This window comes from Macrosteles quadrilineatus, unplaced genomic scaffold (genome assembly GCF_028750875.1).
Source record: "Macrosteles quadrilineatus isolate MER2022 unplaced genomic scaffold, UCM_ALF_1.0 Scaffold_2__2_contigs__length_208266976, whole genome shotgun sequence".
In the NCBI taxonomy this organism is placed as follows: Eukaryota; Metazoa; Arthropoda; class Insecta; order Hemiptera; family Cicadellidae; genus Macrosteles; species Macrosteles quadrilineatus.
The window spans coordinates 70,253,083-70,271,188 of NW_026542595.1; the positions used below are offsets into that span (position 1 = coordinate 70,253,083).

An 18,106-nucleotide genomic window follows, 5' to 3' on the forward strand; every position below is an offset into this window, starting at 1 on the left:
CATACTACATTTTTATCAAAATCGTTCTGGCTATTTTTGAGAAAATCTAATTTTTCCGTTATTTTATGGGAAAATACCATTAACAATAAGTTTAAAAAAATATTAAAAAAAAACACGCCTGGAGATTTAATGGATTAGTACCAAATTTCACAAAAATTCATCTGTTTAGATATTGTGTTCATATAAACTGTTAAGTTTGTTATAATTTTTTTTTATTGTTAACATTAAAACCAGTTAATAAAATGTTTACTACTGTATAAGAGAAAATTTCATAGATTTTAGATTTCATACCCCATAACCTGGTTTAAGAAAATTTCTTACAGAGGTGGGAGGAGGGATTTAGGCTTGCATTGTGCAGCCTCAGGGAGGGAGGGAGGGGTTTAAAAATGGTGAAAACGTGTTACATAATATGTGGACGACCCCTTAGCTGTGATCCTTAACCTCCTATAAAAAAACAACTCCTCTACCGTACTGGTAACTTAATATTATTACCGTAAATAAATTGGCAAATGTCTCACTTAAATTATGCATAGTTTAAAAATAAAATATAAAATATATTAAACCAAACTTTACAGACAAACATATTCAGTAGTCCACCAAGAGACATGAGCTGGTTGTTAAAAACACATGTTGAAAATATAACATTAAGAAAAACAGGTTACGGACTTGAAATCATGAATTAATAAAGCATACATTACTGTGATTTACTAAGTACTGATAAAGAAAAACATATCGTTGTTGTAAAAAGTAGCATAAAAAAGTAGTGAATGCTACATTTACTGCTACTACAAATATAGCATGCTACTGCCTTTGCTACAGATTTAAAAAAGTAGCAATGCTACATTTACTGCTATAAGAAATGTAGCAAACTACAGTAGCGTTGCTACTTGTAGTTTGCTACTACCCAACACTGCCCCTTGAGAGACCCTTAAGGTCTTTGATCTGCAAGTCGACACCTGTACGTACTGGGTCCTACCCTCAAGGTAAGATCTAATCCACAGAAGTGGGACTCCAACCACGGATGCCACAGAGCTCCAGATTCCTTAACAGTATGTCGTGATCGACGCAATCAAACGCCTTTGAAAGATCGATGAAGACACCAAGTATCTTTTTTCGATGAATAAAGAATGTTTTGACTTTGACTTTGATTCTCTAGTCGTTGAATGACATCTTCAATAAATTTATTTACAGCGTCTATCGTGGATTTTCCCTGTCTAAATCCATATTGATTTTCTGAGATAATATTATGTTTTACCAAAAAGTTTTGAAGCCTAGTGAGAAAGATCCTCTTAAATATTTTACTCATAACTAGTAAGGTTGAGATTGGGCGGTAATTATTTAAAATTTGTGGATCATCTTTTTTATATATTGGAATGCCTTTTGAAATTTTCAATGCAGATGGGAAAGTTCCTGACTGAAGTGACAGATTGATGAGTTTTGTCAATGGGATCAGTATTGGCAGATAAATTTGCTTAACTGTCCACATTGACATGCCATTAATATCGTCAGATTTTTTTATGGAAGATCATGAATAACACGTGCAACCTCAATCTCACTGGCAGGAGCTAAAATCATTGATGATACCGGAGTGAGCCAGTAATGACTGTTAAGAGGTGTTGGGCTTTGTTTTAAGTTACATTGCCAACTGACTGGGAAAAAATATTGAAAGCATTGGCAACATCCTCTGGGTTATTCGCAAGATTGGCGTTTAGCGCAATTGGATTGACTTTTTTTATCATTTTTTATATCGTTGATAATACTCCATATTGTTTTTGAGGCGTTCTCTGAATTCTTTATTTTCTTGTTGATAGCATAAGCCTTTGCAGCTTTAATAACCTTCCTATAAATTCGTTTGTATCTTTTAAAAAATATTTTGAATTGCTCATCGCTGGTTGTTTTATATATCAGAGAATAAGATTTTAACTTTTGTCGTGAAACCAGAATTCCTTGGGTGATCCAGGAATTCTTTGTACAGTATTCTTTCTTTTCTTTCTAATTTTTTTTTTTTAAATGGGCAGGCTACATCAAGGTTATAAATTAAGACTTTATTAAATGCATTAAAAGCTTCTTCTGTTGATAGAAAACTCTTTTGGGGACATGTCACGTTTCATACTAATAAAAGGGGGTCAAGTTCCGGTAAACATCCTCCGATAACCGTCTCCTGAGCAAAGTGGTCAGATATAGCAGTTTCAATTACAGTAACATGACTATTGGGCACGTCGGTGATTAAGTTATCAATGGCAGTTTTAGTGGTGGCAGTCACACGGGTAGGTGAGTCCACCGACCATTGGAGTGAATAGGTCATGAGTATGTCCTGAAACTGTTTAGTCACCTTGTCTGTGGTCACAGGGTCATTTTTGTTGAAGACGTCTATATTAAAGTCCCCTACAAGTACAAATAATTTCTGCTTATTCACTAACTTACATAATAGACTATCAAAGTGCTCAAAAAATATCTCTGCCTTACTACCAGGGAATCTATAAATACCTATAATATTGACATGTTGACATATTGACTGATGTTGGTTAGTCTATGGCTGTGGGGTCCTAGAGCTCCTATTCATTTAACTTAAAATCACATTTAGTTGCAACAATTTCAATTTTCTTTAGGCTTCGTCTGACAAGTCTTGGGTAAGCCTTCGAGTTCATTCCAACATATATTTGTTCTTCGGTCCTAGGACGCTAAGCACGAGCCCGGGATTGCTTTTCAAATTCCTTCAGGCTAGACCTAGGGTTGCGGCATTATCACTTATAGATCAAATCCTTTGGTGATTTGGCGGGATTTGAACCTAAGACATCAGGGATCAAAGACCCGCGCTCTAACCACTAGACCAGCTCGCTCACCCCACCGCCCGACATATTGGATAAGCCAAATTTAATAAAACTCTGATAACATTTTAATCGTGTTATCGCGTACACGGACTATACCGTTTTTAGCCTCTAGGGACATGAAAATGAAAAGTATATCGGTCCCGGGGTGGTATTGCCATAGACTAACTTACTAGCTATAGGAAAATTCGCTAAACGAACAAAAGAGTACCTAGTAACATTTTAATGTACTTGATACTTACTTACTTACTTGATACTTGGTGATCTCCCACTGGTAGGTAGCGCAGCTGCGCCATGGTCGTCAATTTTTTATGGCCTATTTTCTCCCAGATATTTTTGAATAGTATAATATGGCCTCTTCAGTAGATAATCTTTAAATTTCCTCTTAAATTCATCTTGATCTTCAATGTTTTTGATATTTAAGGGGACCGAGTTGTAGATTATGCTTGATGAAAACTTTGGCCCGTCTTTTACTAAACTTGAATTTACTTGGTTTAGGTGTATGTTGTTTTTTGCCTTGTTAAGTAGTTGCATTGACTATATAACACTACAGAAGACTCCATGCGTTTGGATGTGAACAAGCAATCAGCACACTCTGGCGGGAAGGGTCGATAATTGTGCTGACGTCACTGACTTCTGGTACTGGTGCACTGGTGCTGCCACACGGTGTGCCGGGCGGTGACCAACTTTTGGGATACCTCAGAATGTGATTGTGACGTTACTTAACTATCGAATAGCCTCGAGACTATCGATTGCTACAGCTAAACAATGGCTAAACTCTGGCGACTCTTTGATTGGAGTGTGATCGTTCTTACCCTGCACCCTTCGTATATTTTATTCAAACCCGTACGTAGAACGGATACACAGCTAGATTTCTAATGAAATCAATTTGTAACCATCTTTGTCTAGATCTGTCATATTTCACTTTTCCCCATCCCAGATCAATTTAACATTGTAGGCTAGTCAATTTATTCAAGATCTGTTAAGTTAAATTATTTTGTCCATAGGTAAACAGAATTTTAATTTAATTTAATTGAAACAGTTGAAAGTCACTCTGCCACCCTGTTATCACTAGGATGTACCACTGGGTAAAAAGTAAAAACCTCCCTTACTCGGTTGAGGATGTTAAAACAATGACAAACAAATGTCCAATGTGTGCAGAGATTAAACCTCGCTTTTATAAAACTACAAATGCTCACCTTATCAAGGCCACAAAACCTTTTGAGCTACTAAATTAATGAAGATTTTAAGGGTCCTTTGCCATCTTGCACACGAAATCGATATCTATTGACTATAATCGATGAATTCACGCTTCCCTTTCGCATATCCCTCCTGTGATATGTCATCAAGCACAGCAGTTCGCTGTTTAGAAAATCTATTTTCAATATTTGGAATGCCAAACTACATTTATTCAGACAGAGGGACATATTTTCTTTCAAAAGAACTCATCAGGGACTACCTTAATGAAAGAGGAATAGCCATTAGCCAAACGACTCCATATAATCCAGCATGAAATGGCCAAGTTGAAAAGTTCAATGGAACATTGTGGAAAGCAATCTTATTAGCTCTGATCAAGTCCAGGTCATTAAAGGTAGAACAATGGGAAGTTGTACTCAATGATGCATTGCACTCCATAAGATCTCTTTTGTGCACTTCGACTAACAGTACGCCATATGAAAGGTTTTTCATCCATCCTCGGCGATCACTCAATGGCACCTCACTGCCAGCTTGGCTTAGGATACCAGGACCGATATTCTTAAAAATAAATTTCCGGCCATCAAAATTTGATCCTTTAGTTAAGGAAGTAGAGCTGATGGATGCTAACCCTCATTATGCCTTGGTTAAACACAATGATGGAAGAAAGTCAACAGTGTATCCCTCAAGCACCTATCTCCGAGGGGGAATATGTAAGTCTACTAGAAAACAAAGTTCTTCCAACGCTAAAAGATAATCCTCAACCGGCGACAGATGAATCACAACCAAACGTCATTCCATAGAGCCGAACATCAATCCAGAACCAAATGTCAATCCAGAACAGAATGTCACTCCATTTGATATCCAAGAAAGACCATGATGATTATCAACCACATGATGATTATTATCAACAGAACTTCATTCCTGAACAAGACTTTGAAGAAAACCAACCTCTAGAAAGGCCGAAAAGATCAATAAAACCACCAAGTTACCTCGCTGATTACATTGTTTACATTTTGAGGGGGAGAATGTTATGAATTACTGTTCTTAGTAATCAGCTAATTTATTTATTTACTTTTTGTTTGTATAAGAGATTTGTTTACCTTTCCAGCTATGCAAGAGTTTAAAGCCTCATTTTCTAAAAAGGTTCAGTTATTTCCGACAATCTCCAAGTCCTCTTTTAGGGCGATGTGTGTCCATGTCCTGTTTGTTTAATTCCTTCCCCAATATACTTCTTAGAACCAGCAGCCCATTCCCTAACCGTCCGTTCTCCCAAACAAAAAGTATTAAAAAAGAATGTTATGCACACACTATTAACTTTCCAACTGGAGTTTTAATAGTGTGAATCAGAGTTGAACTTCTTGAAGTAGCTCGTCTAAAAACTGAAACATATATTTAGGCCTACATTCGTTCGCTAATTGAGTTTAATGATAATAACATTTTCCAATCAAAAAAGATCATTACTTATACCATTTCATATAATCGTCCTAAAAATAAAGATTATATGTTTTTCAAGTGTTATTGGACTATTTTTATAAATTTCCCGTAAGTTAAAGTCCTCAAATTCACAAACAAATCAATATTGTATCACGACCGTCTATACTTTTCGTGACAATAATAATTAGGAATGAACTAAATTGATAACATTTTATTTGAACATGTATTTTGTAAGAAGTCTATAACAATAATAACAATATTTGTTTACATCTGATCATAATATAATATCCTAAATAAAACACATGTTTTATTTGCAGTCTTGAAACATCCCCCTCCTTAAAGGTCGAGTCTCCTTGGAGGATGTACTTGACGCCCGTGTCTGGTCTTGTAACTTGAGTTGTCCTCTCGTGGTTTTGGACTTCTGGTACAGACACTTGTTGAATTTTGTTCTGTCACTGTCTCGTGATGGTGTACTTTTCAAGTCATCGGGAAATGGTATAAGATGGAAACGGTTTCTTCTTAGGTCTCTTGTATCAGTCCTGACGATATATGATCGTGGCTCAGTTGCTGTTTTTACAACCGTTCCAGGTTTTCCCAAGTCAGATATCCAAACGCTGTCTCCAGATTTCAAACTTCCAAGAGATTTGGCACCATGCCTGGAGTCATAATTTCTCTTGTATTTTTTTCTATAATTCCTTTCCCTTTGTTTCAAGTCACTCAAATCTGGCTTTTCTGTTAAAAGTCCTGGCAAAACTGGTAGGTTGTCTCGTAAACGTCGTCCCATTAGTAGTTGTGCAGGGCTAAACCCGTTCGATATTGGAGTGTTACGGTACGATAAGAGTGCCAGGTAAGGGTCTTCTTTATTTTTCTTTAGGATGCATTTTGCTATCTTCACTGCAGCCTCTGCAGCTCCATTGCTCTGATGGAAGTGAGGGCTACTTGTCTTTAACTTGAAATTGTAGTCTTTGGAAAACTGCTGGAATTCCGAACCTTGACGCATGGTGAATTGGGTTCCGCTGTTGGTTCTGATTTCTTATGGAATTCCATGACGGCTAAATACTGATTTACATTTTTCAATGACTTGATGACTTGTCAAAGAACGTAAGGTTGCAATTTCAAAGTATCGTGAGTAACAACTGTTAACACGATGAACCATTGACCACTTAACTTGAAAAGATCCTTTGCTGCAATCTGCCAAGGTCTTGAAGGGAACTCTGCTGGGATAAGTGGTTCGTTTTTATTTTTCCTGTGCTGAATACATTGTGGACAACTTTCAACCATCTTTGCAATCTCAAGAGATATTCCTGGCCACCAAAGACTGTTGCTGGCTCGGAGTCTACATTTTGTTATTCCCAAGTGTCCTACATGGATTCATTTTAGCATTTCTTCTCTCAATGCTTCTGGAACATATATTCTTGTTTCTCGTAATACAAGATCATTAGCAACAGAAAGTTCTTCCTTTACGTTGAAAAATGTCATTGATCTGGAATTTCAGATTTTTCTGGCCAGCCATCAATGATTAAGTTCCGTAATTTCATACAAATTGGATCTTGTCTTTGACAATGTAGGATTTTCTGTATGTTTTCATCAGTAGTTGGAACATTGGAAATGACTTGTCTCACGTATTAAGTGAGTTCCTCCTCTAAGTCATAGTTTTCAGTGTCCTTTAGAGGGTTACGTGAAAGACAGTCAGCTGTTATTAGGTGTTTTCCAGGAGTATACACAAGATTGTATGAGTAACGCATCATTCTTAGTCTTATTCTCTGTAGACGTGGAGTTAATTCATCTAAGTTTTTTGACGTCAAAATCTTCAAAAGTGGTTTATGATCAGTCTCGATTATTATGTCCTTACCAACTATGTAGTCTTTCAACTTGTCACATGCCCAGGCGATTCCCAGAGCTTCTCGTTCTATGTTGGAATATCTTCTTTCTACATCAGTGAGAGAACGTGATATGTAGCTTACTGGTTTGAATGTGCCACTTTTTTCTCGTTGCAACAATACTCCACCGATACCAAATGATGATGCATGAGATGAAATCATTGTTTGGAGATTAGGGTCATAGAAAGCTAAGTGAGGAGCCGTGGTAAGAAGATTTTTGATAGTATCGAAAGCTTTTTGTTGCGGTTTGTCCCATATCCATTCATTATTTTTGTTGAGTAGCTCGTGAATAGGCTTCAAAATCTCAGACCTATTTGGAATATATCTTCCACTAAAATTGATCATTCCAAGATATCTTTGTACACCTTTCACATCAGTTGGAGGCTCCATCTCAGAAATAGCCTTAACTCTCTCCTGATCAAGAGAAATACCATCAGCACGCAGTTCAAAGCCAAGGAACTTAATTTTTGGCTGTGAAAAGACTGTTTTATCTTTATTCAAGGTAATGCCTTCCTTTTGAAGCTTTTCCAGAACCTCCATCAAAACCTTGTCATGCTCGGCTTGTGTGCTTCCCCATATTAGGATATCATCAATGTAAGCTTTTACATTTCTTTGATCACCAAGAGCAGCATGGATGCGTTTCTGGAAATACTCCGGAGCTGATGTAATGCCAAAGGGGAGGACCTTGAACTTAAATCGTCCCCAAGGTGTCAAAAAAGTGGTGAGATCTTGTGATTTTTCTTCCAAAGGTATTTGCCAAAAACCGTGTTTGGCGTCTAGCTTTGAGAACACAGTAGCTCCTTTGATCTGTGCTATTGTGTATTCTATCCCTGGAATTGGATGTAACTGGCGCCGAACACTTTGGTTTAGTTTTGAAAGATCAACACATATACGAACGTTACCGCTGTCTTTCTTTGGTACGACTACCATCGGAGAACACCAAGGTGTAGCATGGTCTACTAGAGTTATGACCTCCATACCATTCTTTCGATCTCTTCCTTGGTTTTTGACCATAATGGTAGAGGTATTCGTCGAGGCACTGTAATTGAGAATGGCTTTGCTCCCATTTTTAGCTCAATTTCATAAGCTCCGTTCATTTCACCTAAACCACTGAAAAGAGATGGATATTTTTCGTACCAGTTCGTCGAAGTTGAAGACGCACTAAGGACAACTTGTAGAAGGTTTAGTTTTTCAATGGCTGGTTTACCTAGGAGCGGTGTTTTAAATTTTTCTGCTACATAAAAACGCTCGAAACAAGATTTGTTCTTATAGTCTAACTTTACATTTACCATCCCTCGTACAGCTAACTGAGTCCCATCCGGTCCTGAGAGTCTTTTACAAGTATGTTGCAATGGAACTTTTTTGTTTAGCTTGATATTAGCCGGTAAAACTGAAACGTCTGCTCCGGTATCGATTTTAAACTTAATAATGTCAGAATCATTAAACCTGAGGTCAATTTCCCAAGATTCAGGGTTTAGAGCACTGTTTTCGGTAATTTTACCTATGAATTCTTCAGAATTTGTACAATATTGATTAACAAACAGAACTTCACTACTGACTTCATTTACCTTTTGCTTAGAACAAACTTTAGCAAAGTGACCGTTTGCTTTACAGTTGTTACACCGAACATTTTTGGCAGGACACAAGCCTCGGCGATGGGATGGAGTATTCCCACACCATTTACATAGGTTTTCTGGATTGTATTTTCCATGGTTATTAGAAACAGTTTTCTTACAAAAAGACTTTTTGGGAGTGGTGTTAAATTTTACCCGATCAACGGAGGGATCAGCTAGGTCAAGTTTTTGCCTAACTAATGCCTCTGAACTACGAAGAGCATCAACTGCAGTTTCTAATTTTAGTGAGCTTTGTAACTGTAAGCGATCACTAAGGTTTTGATCATTCATTCCAACGATAAGTTGCATGAGAATCATTTCATCCCTTGAATCTCCCCAGTTGCATGGTTTTGCAAGAGTATGTAAGTCTGTGATGAAGTTTTCAGCAGACTCTGAGGATCCTTGTTTTCGTCTAAAGCCGGGTTTTCCTAGGCGCGGAGTCGGCCAGCGGAGAGAGGAACGCGGAGAGCGGAATTGAAATTAACATGGCATTCCGCTCCGCTTCTAGGAAAACAGTAACATTAAATTGCCTAAGACAAGTGGAGTCCGCTCTCCGCTGGCCGACTCCGCGCCTAGGAAAACCCGGCTTAAGAAATTTAGCACGCTGATAAATTATGTTTGTTTTGGGAACGAAATGGTTTTCGAATTTTCCCATAATCAATTCATAATTTTCCAACTCATCAGGGCTTAGATTAAAGGAATCAAATATTTCCTCAGCCTTATCCCCCATACAATAGCAAAGAATGTCAACTTGCCTTTTCCCAGGCGCTTTATGTAGATCGCTGACTGACCTGTACCTTTCAAAGCGTTTCTTCCACGAACTCCAATCATAGGGGTTGAAGGAAAAATTGTCTGGAGGCTTGACATGGATTTGATTTCTTTGAAGTCTTATCTCTTCAATTTCCTGTTGGATCTGTAGGTTTGCATCACGCTGCGCCATGTATCACGACCGTCTTTACTTTTCGTGACAATAATAATTAGGAATGAACTAAATTGATAACATTTCATTTGAACATGTCTTTTGTAAGAAGTCTATAACAATAATAACAATATTTGTTTACATCTGATCATAATATAATATCCTAAATAAAACACATCCCAGACAGCACACTTTCTCCTCTGGACATCCCACGGATATTGCGACAGGATATGCAAAATATCCCATAGTGGTCCTATGGTCAACCTGGGATATCACAGGATATCCTCTGGAATGCGTAATGTCCCCGCCCGGGGATGTCCTACGGATAAGCTCACACGCATATCCGTAGGACATCCGAGGTCATCCCAGGGTAGTCCTCAGGACATTCTCAGGACATATGGGACTACTATGGGATGTCCCTGGGATAAAGTGTGGTCTGGGCCTGAACATAAAAAACACAAAATAATATAGATTTAGTATGAAAAGCTTAATTATAAGTTTAGCAAATTGATTAAATAGTTAATAAACACAAATTTTGAAGAAAAAAACGAGAAAAAAGTTTTTGGCCCAGTCGGGTCTCGAACCCGGTACCTTCGCCTTATGAGCCTATTACTTTACCTCCTGAGCTATCTGCGCTTGATGATTGTAGGTGTTTTCAAGTGATGAAAGAGTAGCCAACAGTTGCAATGGTCGCAATACTTAAAATATTTTTGATACTACCCCAGTATAGGCTATAATATGATTCTGTTAATCTGTTTAGGCCTCAAGTAGTTGAATTGTTTTTCTGGTAGTTGGAGAGGATACTGGTATTTGAATATAGATTGTTTAATTACCATTAGATTAGCACTGTTATAATTGATTGTTATATGATTAAAATTAGTTTTTGGTTGTTTTATTAATTTAAAGTTAGAATTAAATTCACATTTCACACAACTATGATAGAACTCTAGTTTTCTTGAACTCAGTGGTAGTAATATGTCAGTAAAGTTAAGTCAGCCCTTGCTAGCCATACAGTATTAACAAGACATATTTTCAATCTGGGAAACCTTAAACTTTTAAAACAAATGATAAAACCTCAACATCTTAATGCGTCGGAATCTTATTTTTATAAAAAAAAACAGACCAAAATTATTTGTTAAACTAGCTGTAACCCGCGGGCTTTGCCCCGTTTAACTTCTTAATTTTCAAGATTATCTCGTTCGCATGGCTCAATCACGTCCTGGTTGAAGTTTGTTCGCTACGCTCACTCACCTTTAGGTTGGACCTCGTTCGCTACGCTCACTCACCTTTAGTTTGGAGCTCGTTCGCTACGCTCACTCACCTTTAGGTTGGAGCTCGTTCGCTACGCTAACTCGCCTCCAGGTTGAAGTTCGTTCGCTACGCTCACTCACCTTTTGGTTGCAAATTAGCTGTTGTCATAAATGTAAAAGAAATAATAGTGCTGCACCCTGTTGGTAATCCTTGTAACTTTAATGCTATTGAACATCATAGAACAGAACCAACTTGTTTAGTTGAAACAGCTGTTAAGATTCAATAATTCCATTTCTCATAAGGTTAACATGGGAAACTCCAGAGCCACTGGGGCGGAGCCCGAAAGGATTTTTGAAATAAGAATATGCCTATATGTTAATCGGGAATGTGAGCTATCATCATGCCAAATTTCAGCCCAATCCGACCAGTATTTTTCGCGTTCACTTGTCACAAACATACATCCATACATCCATACATCTATACATCCAAACTTTCTCATTTATAATATTAGTAGGATAATGAAGACGGCCCAATTATAAATTCGGAATTACTGAAAATAATTACCGGTACATCAAGAACAACATTGTAATATATCCAAAATTCAAAAGATTAATTTTTATAATATTATTTTTTATTTTTCCAATATCTTTTAAATAATCTGTTTTAACTTTGTTTAAAATTAATTTATTAAGTAAATATTTACTTTTTGTACTAGGTAGTGTAAACACAGCCTGAAGATGGAAACCAAGCTTCTGAAAGCGCTAGTAAAAAAAAACAAATTATTATATATTGGCCTTGTTGAACATTTAAATTTAGATATACATTTCATCAGTGGTAGTATTTTTTCTTCAGTTTGTTTCCGGGACATTACAGGATATCCAGTGGATTTTGTACATGTCCCAGGATTTCATGGGACATTCTGGGATATCCTATGGCATTCGTACATATCTTGGGACTTTGCAGGATATCCTGAGGTTAACTTACAAATCCCGGGACATTACGGTATATTGTAGGATATCCTGTGGATTTCGTACTCGTCCCGGGATTTTGCGGGATATCCTGAGGATAGCGTACATACCCCGAGACATTCTCAGGACATATGGGACTACTATGGGATGTCCCTGGGATAAAGTGTGCTGTCTGGGATGTTTTATTTGCAGTCTTGAAACAAATATAAACATAGGTTTTGCAAACCCGTTAATCCCGGGATTTCTAGGTATCAAAAATCGGCCGGGATCCCAGGATTGAGACCCCTATTAATGGTCGAAGTTCGCGAGTTGAACTCGTTACGTTCCGAGTTCGTGTAGCTTCGGGAATCTCCGTTTCCGTACGAGTTCGTGCCCAACTCGAGTTGTGATTTGAGAATGAGTTAACTCGCTCGACTGGTCGACTCGAATCATCAGTCATCGCTGGTCATCGCATCGAGTCTCGAGCATCGATCTCTATTAAATAGAGATCGATGGTCTCGAGTCATCAGTCATTCATTGAGTCAATATCAAATCAACAACTCGACTACCCAAACCCTTGTTATATATCGATACCCAAACCCAACTCAACTATTTTCCTCCTTGTCCTTCCTTCCACTCCACTCCACTCCTTTCAGTCGTGTCCGGTCCGGTCCGTGTCGTCGTCGTCGTCGTCACGACATTTACTCACTCAAAAACTAATCCTAATTGTAAGTGAAACAAGCATCCAGAGGCCAGGGTAGAAGTTAGTAATCTCTTAAAATTTAAATAATTTTTTTTGGATAGTCGTAGGCCAGATAATAAGCTTTAGTTTAGTGTTAGTAATAGTATCACTATACGCTAGGATTAGCTAACCTAGGCATCATAACCTTCAACTTTCAAAACGCCCTACAACTAAGCATGGCTTGAACTGTTTTACCATTGTTTTGTTTGTTACAAAGGTCGCCTTAGAGCCTACTTAGGCTAATTAATATTCAGCATTAGGGTACAGTTTCTTAATTGGGCTATGATAAGTTTAAAAATATCGATTAACTTATTAATTAATATTTTCAATTCGATAGTTTCAATCAATATTAGCATAGCCCAGTTAAGAAACTGTACCCCAGCATTTTAGTAAGTTAAGTTTTGAAACTTTGAGTAAATACTTCGTTAGTAAGTTCACTGATGGAAATTACGATTATTGTTTTTGACGCCCGATTCAACCGTTCTTAGAACTCACTTTTATTTTATGCTGTTCCTTGACACCAACACTAGAACTTTACTTCGATTGTGCTCATTAGGCTGGGATATTTCTTAATTCAATTTTGGAACGATTGTGCTCATTAAGAGGCTGGGATATTTCTTCATTCAATTTTGGAATGTCCTTCCTGTGGTTGCCTTGTCGGTTCCACGGGATTTGGATTTAGTGTGTTTTGTCTTATAAGATGATTTACAAAAGACATTATTGGTGTGAACCTGGCAGTAACTCAGCAATAAGTAATGTGCACGCCTTAAATAATCTATTGCTGGCCGTTTTGCGAAAAAATACGGCCACGTACCTAATTACCGACCTAATATCACCGACTTAACCCCCCCCCCCCACCATAACTTACCCCCAGGCCTACATGATATTGATACTGTCCTGTCGGTTAAAGTGTCCTCTATATGGTGACATCATCGGTAATATGGTACGCGGCCGTATTTTTCCGCAAAACAGCAAGCAATAGATTTTATCGGGGGCTCTCAAAACTTATTGCTGACTTTACTCCTCCCCTAACTTACCCCCCAGGTACATGATATTGATACCGGTACTGTCGTGTAAAGTGTCCTCTATCTGGTGTCATTATCGGTAATATGGTACGCCACCATATTTTTCCGCAGAACGGCCAGCAATAGATTTTACAAGGTGCGCACACTACTAATTGCTAACTTTACCCCCCCCCCCTTAATTACTCCCCAGGTACATGATATTGATAATGTCGTGTCCATTAAAGTGTCTTCTATCTGGTGACATTATCGGTAATATGGTACGCGTATTGGTGCGCTGTAAAAGGGTGGCCTCCGGATGATACTAACTTACTCTCCCTGTCACTGTTTGGCCACACCAAGTTAAGTTACAAAAAAACACAATTAGGGCCTAGGTCCTAAAGTCTGGGATGCTTAAAACTGGAGACTTCCTGGAGACTTTAACTGGTCAGAGACTTCCATACGCAATTGGTAACACAACGTTCCAGCCTGGTTTGGTAAAGTCTTAAAAAGGTCTAAGTTTTCATCAAAAATTGATTCTCGATTGTGTCTCCCCCCCTCCCAAAATCGTAAAGTATGGTACCTAACTTAAAAAAGAAATGCTAAAAAGATAGCCTAAGCTATTCAAATGTGGCGGTCACCAATTATTTACTTTGAGTTTTTACCTCTTCTGTCAACTTTTTTGTAGATGTGTAAACTCTGTGTAGCCTATGGCACATTGTGTTCCTTTGGTAAAGATAGCTAGACCTACTTTGATTTTACTGATGAAAAAGAAAACATCGGAGGGTCGAGTAAATAGCCTGATTAACTTTACTAAGTTTCTTCTGCAAAGTAGGTAGGCCATGCTACGTAGGCCTATGTACTAAAATATTAAGCCTATGGTAAGATTTTTCAGTATCTAATGACTGCTTCACCTCGTTCAAAAATCAAAGTCTCAATGTTTTCTTGTGAAAATCCGATGTTTTCTTTTAATGAGGGATGTTAAAGGCATTTTAAATCATAAATTAGGCTACCTACTTAGGCTACACAATCCTTAGTATGTGGAAAATATTAAAATAATAAGTGCTTTACATGATTGTACTGATAAAATTACTCTGCCAGTTTGTTTTAATTGTGTATGCATCCATTTACTCTCCAAATCTAATTCATCTGTTTGCCCATGAATTTTGTTTTCACATTAATGTATTTCGTTAAGAGCCTAATTTAACATGTTTTGTTGCAGTCCTGGATTTTAAACTTAAAATTTAGAAACTGTCAGCTCAGTTGAATGCTGATTGGGTTCCTATTACCTACATGAACTTGCATCCTGTGGTTGACTTGGTTGTGCAATTGTTGGACTGTTGTTTGCCAAACCAAAAAAATGATCAGAAATATCCTTCTTAAAGAAAGCTACAGTAAACTTTGCTACTTAAACCTTGAGGTAAGTGGCAAGTTATATTATAGGCCTAGTTAGCCTATTCATATACTTTCAACCCTATTCATTCAGGCAACAGTTAGGCCTAAAAAAAATATTTACTAGTACCGTACCTATTTTTGTATAAGTTTCCACTTGAAATAAACACAATTAATTACTTTTTCCTACCACTACATCATGGAAATTAAGTAAAACATTGCACGCAATGTTACGAAAACAGTACGCAAAACAGTCAATTTCTGCTCTAGAACGGCAATAGATCATTCCCATTCAATAATTAGCTGATTTCACTGTTGCCGTTTCTAGACCAACCACAGCCGCGGATGTGGTATGTCAGTTAACAACCGGTAAGCAAATACAGTAACATAACTGTTAAAAAAGCAGTCATAACTTTTAAAAATGACATTTTACATACAGGTACACCTAAAAAGTTAATATGTGTGTTATCATAAGCTTAGTTAATTATGGTGGTAGTTAAAATCTTGTACGTATTACGAGCACAAACAGTCATTGCCGCTCTCAAAATGTTCGCTCAGCTAAAGTTTCGTGCGGCGATCTAGAGTTCTCGAGTGGCATGACTTAGCCTACTTTGTACTCTTTACAAACTTAGCCAATAGCTATTTAATGCTTTTGTTAATTTTTACTGCAACTTATTAAATGTTTCTGCAAAAGGTTCAAGGATTAAAAGTGATTGTTGTATATTGGGCACTATTTTATTTGGAAAAGAACATAGTTTTAGTCTTAAAATGTCAACATTCATAGATGTTCATTTTAAAATATGTATTGGCTTAGAGCCAGAACTGTAAATTTAAATAAATCAAAGATTATCGTTTTTAGAAATGGTGGGAAATTGAAGACGAGCGACAAATGGTGGTATATGGGTAAAATTATTGAGGTGGTTAATGAGTTCAAATATTTAGGAATCACGTTTACAAGTTCCCTTTCATGGGGTAATCATTTCAAAGAAAAAGCCAGAATATGTCAATTTGCTGTTAATTCAGTCTGGAGTGCTTTATTTAAAAACCCAAAAGTACCGCTATGTTCTAAAATGTGTTGTTTCGAAGCGGTAGTGCGAGCTACAATCTGCTACGGAGCTCAGGTGTGGGGATGTATAGAAAGCGATCAAATAGAATCTGTTCAAAAAATATTTCTCAAAAAATTATTCTCTTTACCTTTTAACACACCAAATTATGCATTATATTTGGAAACATGCTGTGAAAAGTTATACTGTTATACTTTGAACTAGGGGCTTGTAGGGGCAAAAGCCCCTAAAAAACCAAAATACATAAATTTTTTATCAACCTTCATTGGTCATTTATAAATAAGCACTGATTTTCTAGCATTATAATATAGTTTATAACACGAAATGTATACAATATATTATATACAGTAGATACATTTACATTTAAATGGTGGTTTGTAGGGACAATAGCCTCTAAAACAGTAAACTTTTTTATTTTGAAAATAATAAGCATAAAAAACAATTAAAATTTGGTTTAATTCAAGTTTTATTTACATGAATAGAAATCACTACTTTACTTATTGCATTTGATAATTAGTCAGAACCTCTGGATAAACTATGTTTTTTGTATATGAATTGTTTTCTGTATTGTTCTGTTCTCTTGTATTTGCCATATATAAAACAAACTGAAATTCATAAAAAGTACAGCTGGTATCTATATCAAAGGCTATGAGTACACAGATGTTCAGAAATACAACTAATACAAATCTGTGGCACAGCTGTTTTAATTTCAAAAGATGTAAACAAATTAAACCCCATGTTGTTTTAATGGGAAAAGTTTTATTCTGTTGCGAATTTATGGTAAAAAAATAAGAAGAATGAATAGTTTTCCCTCAAAATTCACGTCTAGACCTTTAAAATAAGACCCCTCCCATCCTTCTACGGCCATCCAGTCACTCACAATTTCTTTACAAAAATTTGACTTACGGAATTATATATATAGATGTAAATCTAAATTATTTATTGAAATGTTTAACGTTACCAGCAGGGAGATTGCCCAAAATTTTAGCTAAACAAATTATTTCAAGGAATGTATTTTGGAGTAAAGAATGGAAGCTTCTGGGACAACAATTTAATATAAATATTAATTTTCAAAATGATGATTTAGCGGAGCTTAGCGAACAGTTGAGGTCGGTAGCGGAGGGGCTACCTTGTAGGTGGAGGGGGGAGTGTGTTGGTCGAGCGCGCACCTCCGTCCATCACAGCCAGTTACTCACGCTCGACCTTGAACTTAGAGATAAGAGTCCCCTCAAACTCAACAATACTCGTACCATTTCGTGGATTCTTAAAGCAAGATTATAGCTTATCAACCTGAACTACAAGCCTTGGCTCAATCAAAATTATAGATGTTCTTTATGTAACCTAAATGAAAATGAAACAGTCTATCATTTTATTGCACTTTGTCCGATTTTAAAACACATAAGACATTTGTGGCTGGGAAAACTTTTTTTAAACGAAATAGAATATCATCAATTTATAAATGGGAGGAATTGGCGAGCTTTAGCTAGTTATCTAGAAAACGCTTGGAAGTATAGATGGGAGATAGTGACAGAATTTAACTTTTGAACCTAAATAATTGTATATGAAACTCGTCTACAGATAAGTTAGGATCAGTATGTTTTTGTTTTTTATCACTTATGTAATAATATTTCGTTCTCTCTTATATCTTTTCTCTTATGTCTTTATTTCAGAAATATTAATAAATCTTTTTAGTGCTCAATAGGCCTACTATTCTAATCTTAAGTAATGGAACAACTCTAGTGCCAACAAAACAGACGGTTATTAACCATTGTTTTTATGTGTCTGTGTAAAAATGTATTTATGTTCTAAATTGTACAATAAAGCACATTTTCATTCAT

General features: G+C 36.8%; 1 protein-coding gene across 2 annotated transcripts in view; it reads left to right on the top strand.

The window, feature by feature from the left end:
* The first annotated feature begins 12,741 nt into the window (after nt 1–12,741).
* The window catches only part of LOC128985559 (lipoyl synthase, mitochondrial), a 65,108-nt gene continuing 59,743 nt past the window's right edge, over nt 12,742–18,106 (top strand). Inside the window, exons 1-2 of one of the 2 annotated variants that reach the window (XM_054405157.1) lie at nt 12,742–12,797; nt 15,035–15,232. In XM_054405157.1, coding sequence (XP_054261132.1) covers nt 15,173–15,232 — 60 coding nt within the window. In that variant the 5' untranslated portion in view covers nt 12,742–12,797; nt 15,035–15,172. Of the gene's footprint in view, nt 12,833–15,034; nt 15,233–18,106 lie in introns of both variants that reach the window. The other variant, XM_054405158.1, reaches the window with a different exon arrangement.